This window comes from Camarhynchus parvulus, chromosome 10 (genome assembly GCF_901933205.1).
Source record: "Camarhynchus parvulus chromosome 10, STF_HiC, whole genome shotgun sequence".
Classification (NCBI taxonomy): domain Eukaryota; kingdom Metazoa; phylum Chordata; class Aves; order Passeriformes; family Thraupidae; genus Camarhynchus; species Camarhynchus parvulus.
Window position 1 is genome coordinate 18,510,998 of NC_044580.1, and position 15,735 is coordinate 18,526,732.

Below are 15,735 nucleotides of genomic sequence, written 5' to 3' on the forward strand. Positions count from 1 at the left end.
CTCGCGCGAGAGCCCCGAGTCTCGCGAGCCCCCGGAGGCGGCGGCTCAGGGGTTTTGGCGCCAAAGCGCAGCGGGCGGGGCGAGGCGGCTGTGGCGATCCCAGGACTATGGAGTCCGGGAATGCTCTGTGTGGGAAAGGACATTGCAGATCATCTCATTCGCATTCCAACCCCCTGCTCTCGGCATGGACACCTTCCACTATCCCAGCTTTCTCCAAGCTCCGTCGAATACATCAGGGATACAACAGCTGCTCTGGGCACCTGAGGAATGGCTGCACCACCATCACAAGGAGAAATTTCATCCTAATATCCCATATAAACGTACTCTGTCAGTTTTGAAGCCATTGCCCGTTGTCCTGTCTCTCCAGATCCTTGTAGACAGTCCCTCTCCATCCTTCCTGTAAGGTCCCCTCATGACCTGGAAGGGCACAGGTCACCCCGGAGCTGCTCCAGGCTGAACAATCCCAGCTCCCCCAGCCCCTCCTGGGGCTCCAGCCCCTTCCCAGCTCCGTTCCCCTCCCCGGTTTGAAAGGACAGGTGTCTGCTAAGGAAGGCAGGAACCTCTTTGAAATGGAAAATGCAAACCCCCTCCCTCCGAATTTTTATAATTTTGAAATTAACGGGCAAAGATATAGGACTAGTAATAACAGTTCTTTATTAGGGAAAATAAAAAAAAAATGCAGTAAAGCAAAACAACAGTGCCCTGCTCCTGTGGCCACACTGCTCCCAGTGCAGGTCAGGGATTCCCACCCTGGCTCAGCCCAGGACCAGGACAGAGAGCCATCCTGAGATGTTCTCCAGACAAAGCCTTTTGGGAATTGACAACTGAACAGTTTGCAGTTGTCCAGGAATAAATGCACCGAGCCCTCAGAGGTTTGGCAGCTGTGCACATAAAATGCCATGTAAGGATTTGGGCTGCAGGGACAACAGGAGAGGCTCCAGGCTCCTGTCTCCAAAGCAGTTAGAGCTGTAAATTTTTCTCATATTTTTACAGCTCAGTCCATAGAAGTGTATCTGACTTAAATTATAGTCTCTTTTTTGTTTAAACAAAACTATATAAATTAATGTAAAATATGAATCCATTAAAGGAATTGGTTTTCCCTTATTTCTCTATAAATTCAAATTTGACGTACAATGTTTCTGGTAATTTCATGTATTCTTTCTAGTACAACAAAATCAATTGCAGTTACCTTCTGGTTAAAATTCTTTTAACAGTAAATGTTTAAAATGTGTATTCACAATTGCAGCATCTTTTATAATCAAAAATATATTAAATGCAGGGAGAACACGCTAATGGATTTTTTAGCACTGAATCAATTAATCTTATCTTTTTAGATATGGCCAATTTCTTCAACCAATTGAGGCAGCTGAAGTATGAAAATTAACACAGAGATTTAATAATAATCATAGATCAAATACTGTTAATTTCCAGCACAAAGTATTGTAGTTGTCATATAAAATTACTGAAAATCAAATATCTACATGATGAGCTCTTTGCATTGAAAATAATAGTCTCTCTTTGTACTAAAAAATCCTTACAAACAACAAAAAAATCAGAAGATCACTTACAATCTCTGCAGAGGACACAGGGTTATAAACCCCACTGTATTTGTGCGACTTTGATTAATCAATATTTTTGAAGTGTGTTTAATTAGAATCTGGACTTGATGACCTAGATGGTTCTTTCCAGTCCTATGTTCCTAATTAAATAAAAAGCAAATGCTGGCAAGCATTGATTATTGGTTTTCCTCAGGAAATGAATAACCAGCCACATGCTGCTAAAATAATAAGTCAGGAAAAAACAAACAAAACACCCCCCACAGGTTGTCTCCATTCTAGAAAACACTTCTGGTTTCTAGTTTAGGTGAAAAGGAAATATTACTGCTTGTTTCTGTTTGATTACTGTAATTTCATTAGAAAAACTGCAGAAAATTAGCACCTTATTTTATATTTCAGTCTCATTTCCTGCTTTGTTACACGTAATATACAGCAAAGCAAATCTGTCAAATGGATAATTGCCTGCTTCCATGCTTGAAGGGGTTTATTCCTAAGGGAGCAGAATTTGCTCAGCAAAAAACCCTTCAAATATTGTGTTGGCAAAGCTGTTCATGCCATAAACCCTCAGCACAACTGCCCCCATTGTATCTGTTTTAATGGGAAGTCATATCCTAAGGATTAAGCAAATTTCAGTTATGTGTAATTTATACTTATTTACATTTATACCTTGATGATCTAATCTAAATTTGATATTATGCAGCCACCTTAACGTTAATTTCTAAGCTTTTAGTATATCACAAAGCATTCAAATGGTGCTGTGATCCACAGGGCTCTTTTAAATCTGTGTTTCTTGAGGCAAATAAGGTGCAAGGCAGGTGTGATCTCTGTCAGGCTCTCTGTCAGCTCCCTTCAAATAATTTTTGATCCTCTTGGACAATTTTATTCAAATTCAAACCAGACTTCTTGAATTCCACTGCTTTATGGGACTAATTATTTCCCTAACTTCTTTGCTAACCACTAAATAGATTAAGAAGTATTAAATCTTGCAAATAGAAGTTTGTGTTCACATGTTTTGGCTGTAAAATATGCAGCTCTATGTGGCAATTGAGTTTGAAAAGTTGGCTTAATTTAGATGCAATTGATCTATATAGTAATTGTGGTTTTCTTTTCATGCAAGAAATTAGGCAAAAATTTTGGTTTCTATAAGGGGAAAATAGTGGTAATGAAGACAAGCTTCTTTGTTCCACTTCTGTTTTCAGAGACAAATTATTTCTATTTTTCCAAGCAGTGGTGAAATCAATAAATCAGAAAGTCTCCCTGCTCAGAAGCCTCTCTCTGAAATGACAATACCTTCTCTTTTTTCTTCATCTTTTCCTCTGTGATTCACCTCCAGAATCACCTGTTTGTACAGCAAAACACAGTTCCTTCCACAGAGAATATTCAAATTTCCAAAACACGTTCTGTTTTGGCTGGGGAAATGCACTTAATTTTTAATAACTAATGCCCTGAAGTTAAATCTCTTTGTTTTACAGACAACAGTACAGAAATTATTTCTGCAGTGGCATCAATCCATACGCCTGTGAATTTATTTCTAGATACAGTGAATCCAAGATATTTTTGAGTTTTGTGCTTTGGTCAAAGGGATTTGAAAAGAGATTGATGAAATCAGTAATTTCACAGTGCAGTGTTCTCAGTGCAAGGATAAAGCACTCCAGAGGAGGGAGCTGTCCCTTAATATCTGGAATTTAGATAGAGGGGATATGTCTTTAATGGCAAAGCTGTGGGGAAAAAAAAATATTTTTACTTTAGAGATGGATAAGATCATAGAAACTATTCAGCATTTTTGCATTATATATGGGGAACTTTGTTCATTATTTCAGTTTCTGTAACAACATTAATGATTACTCTGATTAAAATATAATTGTACTTTTGCAACCCACAAAAATTTAACTCATACAGAATTCAGGCTGGTTCTTTATCCACAGTATTCACAGCAGAAATTTTGTTATGGAATTAACTCTGCACTTCTTCTGGTGTCTGAATCAACTCGCTGGAGTATAAAACCTGTCCACTGCTGGAAAGATGTTATTCATTCAGGTGGTGTATTCATATGTTTTGTCTATGAAAAGGACAGTTAGGGAATCTCAGGAAAAAATGAAGCTGCCAAAGAAATTGGATTTTCACTCTTTTACCAGTACCAAGGCACTACCTCCACCTCAGTGCTGAGTTTCTCAGTACTGCTTCACTTTTCAGCTCACGTGTGTCTGTGAGAGGTTTCTTTTATCACTTAAGCAAAACTATGAGTAACTGCAGAGTCTTTTCTGCTCCATGTGTCGTGTTTGTTGACAGATGGAGCGCTGTGTGGTACAGAAATGTACAGCAGCAACAGAAAGAATTTCTCAGCTGTGTCAGAAATCAGAAGAAATCTGTAAGCCCATCTCACTGTGTAACTCCCACAGGCCTTAAAAGAGTTTTCAGCTGACTTCTCCTGGATTCAGACAATGAGAAATTAATCTTATAAAGTGACTCAAAATTTAGCAAAGTTCTTTACAGATCTCAGCAGTAGAGGCAGGATTGTAGCGTCACTCTGTTCATGGAAGTCAAATGCATGGAACTCTCCTGAACTTTATCATACGATTAGTGTATGTGTCACAGTTAACTGCACACGTGTGTCCAGACTGGCTTTGCTGTCCAAACAGGGCCATTGGCTGCTTTAATATTCCATATCCTGCCCCTGAACCCCCTGCAAGACCCACAGCCAACAACAGCACCTCTACATTCCAGTTCTCCCTGGTGGAGAGAGAACTGCTGTGGAAGAACACGTCCCACTGACCATAGCAAGGACAAAGCTATATATACTGCTCTCAAAGCAACTTTGCTGCCCCAGAAGGGCCCACGGGGGCACGGACACGCAATTGTCCTGCCGGGGGTGCCGTGCCCCGCTGGCCCGTGGCTGCTGACAGCCCCACGCGTCCTGGGCTGAGTGACCCCGCTGTCCCAGGTCAGCCGATGGCACAGGACACCTCTGTCCTGCCTCTCCTCCGGATCCCTCTGCTCCCACTGCTTGTAATACTGCAGCTCGCACGTCCTTTAGTATTAAGCGGCAGACTCTTAAAACAAATCAGTCCTTTATCGATTTGTGGAAGCAAGTTGATGTTAAAGCAAGGCTCTGTTTAAGTCATCATAGAACAGGTTGGGTTGGAAGGGACCTTAAAGCCCATCCAGCGCCACCCCCTGCCATGGGCAGGGACACCTTCCACTATCCCAGCGCGCTCCAAGCCCCGTCCAGCTTGGCCTTGGACACTTCCAAGGGATGGGGCAGCCCCAGCTCCTGTGAGCAGCCTGTGCCAGGCCTGCCCACCCTGCCCGGGCAGATTATTGCGGCTGTCGCCGCCGACCCCGGGGCAGGGCTGGGGCAGGAGCCGCTCTGAGGGCAGCGCTTCCCGCGGCCTCGCTCCCTGCCGTGCGCGTGCGCGCGCTCTCAGCGCATGCGCGCGACGGGTGCGGGCGGCGCGCGCCGGCGCGGTCCCGGCCGGGCACATCCCGATCCCGGGCAGTGCCCGCCGGAGCTCGGAGCGCTCGGAGCGGGGTCCCGCAGCCGCACGGCCACCTGCCCGCAGCCCGCGGGGGCACCGCCGCCAAGGACAGCTCCCCGACCGGTTTGCCGCGCCGCAGGAGGTCCCTCGGACGTGTCCGAAGTGGGGCCGCGGCCGCTCCGTCCGCTCCCCTGCGCGCCGTGTGCGGGCGAAGATGCCGAAGAAGAAGCCGGGCCGATCCAGCTGAACCCCGCTCCGGATGGATCCGCCGTGAACGGGACCAGCTCTGCGGAGTGAGTGCTGCCGGGGCGGGGTGCGGGCCGGGCCGGGCCGGGCGCTGTCCGCGGGGTGCGGTGCTCCGAGCCCGCCCTGCCCCGCACGCCCCGGCCCGGCTGCCGCGAGCACCGCGGGCGGGACTCCCGGTACCCCGGGCACAGCGGGGGATGCTCGCTGTGCCCTCCGCGGAGTGAGGGGATGCTGCCTTCGGCGATAAACAAACTTCTGTCACATCGGCGAGGGAAAAAAAACTGGTGAAAAAATAGGGGGAAACTTGTATAACTCCTTTCTCCTAGTCCGTAATGGTGTCTGCTGGGTTCTTAGCTTATATAATTACCTAGTAATGCCAAATTACACGCTTGCGATGGCATATTTCATAAACGTTGTGTGTGGGAGAATTTATACTGGAACCCGCAGATTTGTAGAAAAGGTGTTTTGTTTTGTTTTGCCTCGTCCTTGGCTTTAACCCAAACAATGGTTAGTTTGAGCAGATCTGTTTGTCACTAATTGACATGTTGTGCTGGCTACGGCAGGAGCGTGTGTGGAGAAACAGCTTCGGAGCTCCTCTGTGGGCAACACAAACATGACAGTGTAAATGTGGGAAGGGCTGAGTTAATCACGGGGACACTTCTGGGGGAAAAAGCACGGAATATTGGATGGTTGCATGGTGGTGCTGGTGAAGCCTCTGTTGCAGGTTTCTCACGGATGTGAGTGGGCAGGGTGGCCTCGGTCAGGCAGACACAGCACCGGCACCGCCAAGTGATGAAATGTTACAGCAGGTTTTCATTTGAGGTTCACGGGTCAAGGTTCACACCTTGATTTTCACACAATGGTGTCGGGCTAGCCCTTCAGTGAGCCTTGAAACAAAGGTGTGTCTTGGAGGAGCAGATTCCTGCCCCTGTATGGTCAGCTCGGTCCTCTCCGGAGATGTAAACTGAGCTGCGATGTGCTGCTCTACCGCGGTGACACAGAGGATGTGAGGCAGCCTTGCAGGGACATGTGCGACTCTTGGGCTTTGAAGTGCTCCGTGTTCATCTGTGCCACGTTTTCCCACGGGCTCAGATCTCCTTTAACCACCCAAACATTTAAAAAAAAATCAAACAAGCAAAACTAAATCGACCGCAGAAGAAAAGTAACCCTGAAACCAAGCAAACACCTCCCAAAAAATAAAAAATTCAGCATCTAGCAGCTCCAGCTGTGACATTTCTAGCAAACTCTTGATGATTAACTGAGCGATGAGCTGTTTAAAAACTGTTCTTTGGCAGGAGTTACTGATTGTATCTAAGCATTATGATCTAAATATTACAGAGCTTTTGTTCTGGATTGACAGGGGGAAAAATACAGTGTTTTTATATTTGCTTGGGTAGCACTTTCCAGTCGATTTTCTCAAGGCAGTTGGGAATATGTTGATTTAGTCTTCAGGGATCCCTGTGCATTTTAGTCTTGTTCTACAGAATAAATCTGATTCACCAATCACTTGCTGCTTGTAGTACCTGCTGTAAATCACTCGCTACCAATATACTCAATATCGTATCTCTTCCCGCAAGAAGTGTCATTAATTTTAAATTGCTTTTACATGTATGGTACTCATTTACTTGTTGGAAGCCTTTGGAGACTCCTGGGAGTGCTGGGTCTTTTCTGCACTGATGAGCTGCCTTGCTTCATTTTCTGCTCCGTGTGTTGATTTGGCTGGGGTTTGTGTGTGTGTCCCCAGACCTGTGATCTGTGTCACACACAGGACCTCATACCCAGCTTTTGCCAGGCTTAGAGGTGTCCAGTATTTTTAAGAGAAGTAGCTTAGTGAAAGTAAATTCAGCAACCAGTTGTCCTATATACAGCCAGGATTAATTAATCATGGAAATATCCCCTCATCCTGCTAATTTTAAGCCCTCGTTGTGAAAGATTTCAAATAGCAAAGAACAGTTGCATCAGAATTTAAAAATGTTTTTGGAATTGAGTTGAAAACAGTTTTGTTTTTCATTTCCTTAATCTGTCAGGTTGTTTATTTTCCTCCCCGAGCCTGCTCTGGGTTTTTTCCCCCTTTGGTCACTGCCTGAATTCCTCAGTCAGGTGTTTGTGAGGCTGTTGTGCGTGCCGTGCATCCCTGCACTGCCATATTAACACTTCCTAAAGCCCCGAGCCTGCACTCCTGGAATTTTGGCAATGTGAGGCTCTGGTTACTGGTTACATACACAAACCTGTCCCTCTCCAAACGCCTCCCTGCTCCCCAGACACTGCAAAGCAACCGAAGGAGCAGGAGCTCGAGGACTTGGCAGGGCAAAAAGGCAGATTCCGAGCGAGGCGATGGAATTCCTGGCTGTGAGTGCCCCAAGGATCCCGAGGGAAGGGAAGGAAGTTCTTCAGGCCCACAGGCGATTTTGGCACCGGCCCAAACGGATGTGCAGGGCCTGGGGAGCTCTGTGCTGGAATTCTGAGACTTTCTCTCTGTCACAGGGGGAAGGTTCTGTAACTCATTAATGCTTTTAGGAATGAGCGCTTCTGACACCGTGACTTCCTGGCAGAAAGGAAGGGGAAAGGGAGGAAATGAAAGAAGGGGCTGGATGATTCAGGATGTCCTGCTTTGCATTTGTGTCCTGTCCTCTGTCTTCATCCTTATTTGGTGATGGGAGCTCATTGACTGGAGCAAGGGAAAGCTTATTATAGCACGTGGTGTGGGGCTTTAGGAGAATGCAGGAGGCCTGGGTCTCATGTGCCTGGCTCTTTCCTCTTTTGTTCCTTTCTTTTTCTCTTTTTTATCCCTCTTTTTCCTGGCAAGGTAGTATGAGGGGAGTTAGCGCACTTACAATTTAAACACATGTACCCCAAATATTTGAATGAAAATTTCACAATGTTTCTCTCCGACGGCAGATTTTGTTACTTGTAGCTATTACTTAACCACAACATCCTATACCAATACCTTTTCTCGAGGGCCTTCCCAGTCCCTGGCTCTGCCCGTTTGGACAATAGAGACAACTTCACGAGAGGTTTTCCTGCGCCCTGAGCTTCAGTTCTGCTTTTGGCACTTCCCGCGGAGCCGCGGCTGCACGGCGAGGGCTGAACCTCCCTGCTGCTCTGAGCTGCCTCAGCTCCTCAGGCTGGAACCAACATGACACTGGCCAGCTGCAGGTTTAATTTCATTCCTCGGAGCTGCACAGATATAATTGTGCAACGCTTCTGCAGGGAAAGGGAAAAAACCCAACTGAGCAACCCTGAATGAAAATTAATTGAAGGAAAACTGTTCTGGCTGAATGTTTAGTGTTTTAATAGCCAAAAGAAACAAGAACAAATCTCCAGTTTATGGATTTATGTTCCTTTCAAACTTCTGACTCTCTGTTGCTTTCACTCTCTGACAGTTCTCAACCAATTTTTGTTTCTCTGAAGCCAACCCAGCCTCAGAACGTAAAGTAGGAAAAAAAGCAGGTTCTGAGATAATGCCACTTTTTGTATTGGAATAAGTTTTTTGTTCACATGGAAGGAGAGGTGCTTCATGAAGTTCTTTAATTGCATCTTTGAAATAAATAAAAAAATCAAAGAGAAGTGTCGAACTAACTGCTCTGAAACCTGACTTTTTACCTTGTCTCAATAAATCCAAACAACTTTCCCAGCTCTGGTGTTAAAATATAAACCTTCCAAAAGTGCCTGGGATTTGATTAAATACAAAAATGACAACAATTCTTTTTAAAAATTGAGTGCCTCTGACTTTTATGTATTTTATGAGCTTTGACACGATGGGATTGAATTGTATTTTTTTTTTCCAAATACAATTATTTTCAAAATCTAACTGTGTATGTGTTTTAGCAACAGCTGGTGTCTCCCAAATCAAGCCTGAGCTGTGACCTCTGCAAATCTCAGATGTGAAGTATCACCTACAATAGGGAGGTTTGTGTTTAATTAGATAAAAATGAGAGCAAAAAAACATAGACAACAGAATTTGCATCTTCTCTGATGTGCTGAAAAGAAATGGGCCCTTGAGAGGGATTTAAGATGGTGTCCATAGGTCTTTATCACCTTAGGAACTGCATTTCTTTTTAAAAAAGAAAGAAAATCCAAAGCAAACTGTGAGTAGAACGAAGTAATCAGGCACAATGTGGTTTTTCGGGGTTTTCTCTTTTTAAAGCCTTAATTATAGCAACCTGTGCCTTAGAACTGTTCAAGCCAGAGAGTAATTTTGTAAAAATGGGTGACTGCAAATTCCAGTCATAGTTTGGGTATTAATTAATCAGCCTTTTCTTATTGCTGCTGTTTATTCTGGTTAAATTGCATATAAGGAGGTCCCTGAGTGGCTGCTGCAACTCCCTGTGGTTGCTTGCCAAAGAAAAGTTTGGGGACTGTGCAGAATTGGTTTGCACTTCAATATATATGACAATTTGCAAAGTAAACAGTTGCTCACTTACTGTGCTCCGTGCAATTTTTGTGTTTTTCAGTGTCTTTCTCAAGGGAGCTTCAGTTTGGGTTTTTGAGGAGTAGAGGGGCAGGCTGTGTCCCATCAAAGAAATGGGGCTTCTGGGGCTTTGGGTTTGGATTTTTGGGCTTTTAAGTTCCCATTGTGGGCTCTTTCCCAGTGGATCCTGTTCCAAGAAGATTTGTCCTTCATGGAATAGGTTTTTTATCAGTTTTCTTGGATGTGAGATTAGATAATAGGAAAGGAAGACTTTCACAGAGTTGCTCATTTTAATGCTGGCAGGGTCATTTCTGCCTTGCTTCCTGGGGGGATTTTTTATTTGGGGATTTTTTTCCCTTTGGAATTCCTTGGACATCAGGGGAGCTTTTTTGCCTGTGTGCAGTGTTCTGGAAGATTAGACCCTGGAATTTTATGACTGATCTGCTTGGATTGCAGTTGCATTCAATATACATGTAGAATTACTACAAGCTTTTGAACATTAAAAAAGAAAAAAAAGAGAGAGAAACTTTTTTTTTTAATCCCCTACTAATGAAGGATTAATCAAACTTCCAAATACATGTGATATGAGAGAGTGCATTTTAAATTAAAATATACTCATGCACAGCTTTCTCTTTTAATGTGCTTGAGCCTGGCGTTGTCCTCCACTGAATTAGAAATACCATTTTAATGTTACTTAAGTACACTAATAGAACATGTGATCTGTTATAATAAAATAATGAAAAGTCAGAGCCTGCAGCACCTCACAGACTTGTGCTGAAAAAAATTCTGACTAAGTGTACACCAGTAGCACAGAAATTAATGAATTAAAGGGCACACTGACCTGTGCAGCTCTTGCTGGCTGCAGGCAGCTTTTTGTTGACAATTATGGATGTAGGAAGGATTTTAAGACATTTAATACAGTCTTATTTTGTTCTGACAGTCAGATTTATGTATAATGATGGTAATGGAGGAATACTTTTTGTTTGTATGAGCTTAAAAAGCTTCATTTGGTTTAGGGGAGTTAAAAACTGGGTGTAAAAATAAACGTTGCTGAGGAAATGTGAGGAGGATAAGTGGTGAGGGAAGTGCAGCTGTGCTCTGGATCCAGCTGCTTTTCTTGTCCTTACAGGGGGGCTGCAGACAGGCACAGAGGTGAGATTTCACAACAGGGCTTGTGCAAGATCCTGCTCCTTCTGCAGAGCCTCTCCTCCCCTGGCTGAGAGCTCTGAACCCACAGGGGAGCCCCGAGGAGTTCTCAGAGCTCTGCCCACCAGCACTGGGGTCAGGGAAATAATCCCACTGCAAATGGGATTTGATTTGTAAATGGGTTACTTGGGAATGAGAGCCTTGGGGCAGAATGAGACCATCACCTCCTGCCGTGGCAGGATGAGTGACAGAGCACAGGGAGATGCTGGAATTCAGAAATTACAGCAATTCCTGACTAGCACAGGTTTAATGGAGTAATCTCAGGTCTCTGTCTCAAGAGGAACAACTCTCCTGCCAGACCTTCCAGTGTTATCTCACAGCAAGAAAAAGGGATTGAGAGGGTCTGGGTAAAGCCAACATGTAGCTGAATTATTTCTTAGTGTAACAACAGTGCTGTTGTTAACCTGGGAAAGGGGTTTTGAGTTAGCACTAACTTAAACCCAAACATGAAAATTGTGGGGCAGGAAATCCACCAGCCAGTTTTTAGAGTGGATTTTTTAACGTATTTCACTGTAAACAGGAGAAACATTCTGAAATGAGCTGAGGAAGGAATTTTCTATGAGGTCTGATAAACCTTTCCATCTCACCTTTAGGTAGTTTGTTCCCTTTCAATTACTGAGTTCTAAATTTTCCAGTAAAAAAGCTCCTCCCCTTTTTGCCTGTGTTACCTTTTTTACAGCTGCATTTGTTCTCCCACCATTGCCCTGGGGGTTGCCTGGGCTGTGGAAAGTGTGCAAATTCCACTGCCAAAACACAAGAATGTCTCTTGGAGGCAGAAATGTTAGCTGGCAAAACTGAATTTTTGGGGAATCGTGTTCTTTCTTCCAAAGACTTCTTAATTTTTAATTTTTTTTTTTGAGGAAGCAGTGGATTTCTTTTTCTAATCACTTTTGTCCCTAGGAATTAGTAATCAGATGGTTCCTGCTTTGATATGTGCTCAGTGTTACTCAGACAAAATCGTGGTTACACTTTGGAACAGAAGTGCAGGGGCACACCTGGGCAAGGCTCATTCAGTGCTCAGCATCTCTTGGCAAACATCTGTGGAGGAGCCTTTGTCATCCTGAGTCCTGTCTGGGCAGGAGGAAGGTGGATTCCAGCAGAACTCCTCCCTGCTGACACCTCAGGATGGGATTTCCACCTGGATTCAGCCTCATCCATCAAGTGCAGTCCATAACAGGGGATACAAAAAAAGCAGGTTATTTTCCTTTGCATCCTGAGCACCAGGATGGAGATATTCCAACAGTGTGGGATTCTTTGGATGAACAAGAATCTTCTTTAAAACCTCCTTATGGGTTTTTATAACAAACCCTTGAAAGTTCCTGGCAGCTCTTCCCCCTTTCTTGCAGGGTTTTGTACAACTCAGCATTGTTCTGTGCTTTTCCAGAACTTTTTTTCAGTGTGGTGGGAAGATGAGTCAGCAGATTGCAGAACACATTCTTTTGGGAAAAAAAAATGTTCTCTTTGGATATAGATATGTGAATATTTCTGTATGTATTGGTACACTCCATTCATATATTAGGTAAAAGTTATTAATTTCTTTTGCTAAATGGCCGTGCTGACAAATGTTCAGTGTTACGCAATCCATCCATTTGAAATACAGGCAGGCCTTCCATCCAGGCTTTCTCAGAATGCCAGTTATGGGGTTTTTGGTCTGTTTTCAGGCAGTTTCTGGCAGTTTCTTTTCCTGCTCCCTGGTGTGGTTGCTGTGGCTCTGGATGGAGTTTGTCCTGCTTTGCTCTGGGCTCAGCCCCTGCGCAGAGGAGTCTCAATTCTAATCCTGGCCTAATTCAGGGGCCTTGAAAGCTGATCCTGTAACTTCATCTTTTTTATTATTGTAGTGGCCCTCAAAGGCTGTGTAGCTGCCACATGGGAGAGTTGGGAAGATACTGTTACTGTAACTACTGCATGTGTTATCCTTTGGTTTTGTCATTTTATTTAACTCCTAATTCAGAGGCATGAAACAATGGGAATGCAGGCCTTGGGTAAATACATGTGCCAGCTGATGATCAGAATTTATAATTATGTGTATTCCTTGTGTTGTGCTTTAAATATCCAATCAGTAAGTTCATTTTTTTTCTGTCCATAAGGAAGTTTTAATTGCCCTGTGGTTCCTTTATCCTGATAATGTTTAGTGTTGGCTGGGAAAAATCATGCACAGACATGAAAGGGAGATGGAGAGCTTGGATTTCTGGAGGTATGGCTGTAGAATTTCTTAACTTGAGATTGCAGAGTTGATTTAGAGCACATTCTGAATGCAATGGTACAGTAATACCATTTGGACAGAGCAGTGCTTTTCTAATGGTTTTGTTTTGCATGCCTTTTAGTGAGAAATAGATTTTAATCAAATGTCTGCCCCTCTTGTTTTCTGGCAGTATTAAACCTCACTCTGGAGTTAACCCAGACAGACACCTGTGCTCTAAGCTGGAGGACTTCTGGAATTACATTTATCTTCCATGTTATTCTGTGAACTGCTCTTTGCTAAAGGAAAAGTTTAATAAGAATTTGTCTTGTTGCCCGGGTTTGGCAGAGTCACACAACATAGTAGTCTGTCTTCTCAAAACCACAGAATGTCTTCATGTTCCTAACACTTAATTTCAGCTCCCTGATTGAGGTTGTTCATGGAAATTATGTAGTGAACTGCCTACTTTCTTCTCCAAATTGACAGTTGTGTGGGCTTGGGGAAAGCATTAATGTCACTGTTCTGGAAAACAACCCCCAAGCTTTGTATCCTCATGCGACAGGAGATCTGAAAGTGAAAGTACTTCTTGATGCTTTCACTCATGCTAATTGTTCAGCTTGCAGCACTGATAGTAGTGCCTTTGAGCAGATATTTGACAAATTACTGGTAAAGGCTCTCAGATTTTTTCCTTTTTCCCCTGCCACACTTTTTTCTTCTCTCTCTGAAGCAGACTTCGGAGTTGAGTTTTACTGTAGCCTTTAGGGCTGAGTGTATGAATTAACTTAGCACTAACATGAATTAAAAAAAAAAGCTCCCAGGGATTTGGAGTACTAGTATTAATTAAGGACTTATTTTCTGCTTTTTGTTATGCCATTATGTGCTAGCAGCCTACAAGCTGCATTTCTCTTCCTGTTACTGCTTCCAAGAGAACAGGTGTGTCCTGCAATGTTCCTGCATCTCCTCCAGGAGTGCTTTCCTCAGTGCTGAGGTGGAGCTGAGAATCTCCCCTTGCCTTCTGTGCATCTCTGGGTGCTGAGTGCTCCCACTGCACAGCCTGTGGCTCCTCCCTGCCCAACCTGCAGTAGGGAACACAGGTTTGGTTCTTGCTGCATTCTTTTCCGACTTGGGAGGTCACAGAAGTGCCACGGGGGGATGCTGCGCTGTCAGAACACTCCCTTGAGCACAGAAAGGAAGAAGCAAGGGGAGTTAACAGGAAAGATCCTCCCTGATCAAATGTGGGTGCAGAGAATTCCTCCTCTAGGGCACCTGGTACCTCATGCTGCCCTTGGAAGAGAGGAAGAAACCACCAGTTTTCCTTGCCCAGAGTGTGTATTTTTTTGAACTTTCCATTTAATTAGGAAGGGAGAGATCTCACAATAATTGTGAGGACACAGCACTGAGTGCAGGGCTGTTGTCTGCTGACTGTGCAGGGTGTTTATCCTCCTGCCAGCTGAGCAGGGAGGTGTTACTGCTGCTGTTCTGTGGGATTCCTCTGTTTCCTTACCAAATGGAGGAAGCAGCTCTGACCTCCCCTAGCTTCATCCCAAGGATCACCCTGGGAGAGCTGGATCCCATCCCTGGTGCAGTTTAGAGTGTGCTTGGCTCCCAGATTGCTAGCAATAAATGAAATGATCACCTATTGCCTCAGAGCAGTGCTTGGCACCGTGGAGCCCTGAGCTGGTTTGATGATTTCCTGCTTTGATGGATCCCTGGCAAAGCCAGGGTGCCTTGACAGTGAAAAACACAACCCCAAGACTGCAGCAGGTAATGGGGATGAATTTTAATAGGAATCTTTGTCTCTGAATAAAAGTTTTATACAAGATTAAGTGACTCCCAGGGCTCTTTCTGGAGGCAGACAGTTGCACAGTAGCATGTTGCTATTTTAGCTGCCAAAGTTCCTGAACATTTTTGTGGTGCCTGGTGATGAACTGTCTAAAATATTCCTTCTTCTGTATTCTGGATGTGCTGGTTTCATTCAGTTTGTAAAAATTCTTGTGTAATTATTTACTTTTCCACCTGTTTCTCTGTGCTTTGGAACTTGCTGTGATGCTTTTACCCAAGGAGGGGCCAGGTGACAGTCCCAGGTACCAGTCAGGAGAGTGTTCTAACTGTAGTTGGAGTTAAAAACTGAAACTTCCAAAGTCCTGCCTCCTGGAAACACTCTGAGTAGGTCACACCACCAATTTAGCTGACAAAAACACACCTTCTATTTACCTATCTGCATTTTAAATTGATTAATGTCCGGTCCTTTGAGCAAAGAAGCAGAATGAAAAAAATCAATTCTTTCCTGATGCCTGACATTCAGTTATTATAGTTCTGTTCTTTTCATAAAGCTAACTGGAGATGTTGGTAGTTACACTCTGAATTGTGATTCTGACAATGCATTTGTTGGGTTCATATCTTTCAGATTAATTCACTTTACAGTTAGAGAATTGGTCCTGAAAATCTGAGAACTTCATTGCTCGTCACTGCAAGTAATGAAATTAGAGCTTAGAACATTCTGGTGATTTTACTGGTGGCCACATGTGGTGGGGAAACCTGAGGTGCTGGAATTCATGAGATCAACACTTTCCCATCTGGGAGAGCCTTTGGAACCTCTTGAGTTGTATTCAAGCAGGGACCCCAGCAATAATTCATGGTTTCAAGCAAGGAAATGCCTGT

The 15,735-nt window shown here is 44.1% G+C and overlaps 1 protein-coding gene across 1 annotated transcript in view; it reads left to right on the plus strand.

Annotated features, from left to right (window-relative positions):
- Window positions 1-5,246: 5,246 nt before the first annotated feature.
- The window catches only part of MAP2K1 (mitogen-activated protein kinase kinase 1), a 32,079-nt gene continuing 21,590 nt past the window's right edge, over window positions 5,247-15,735 (plus strand). The window contains 2 exon segments of the mRNA XM_030955366.1: window positions 5,247-5,262; window positions 5,265-5,325. Coding sequence (XP_030811226.1) covers window positions 5,247-5,262; window positions 5,265-5,325 — 77 coding nt within the window.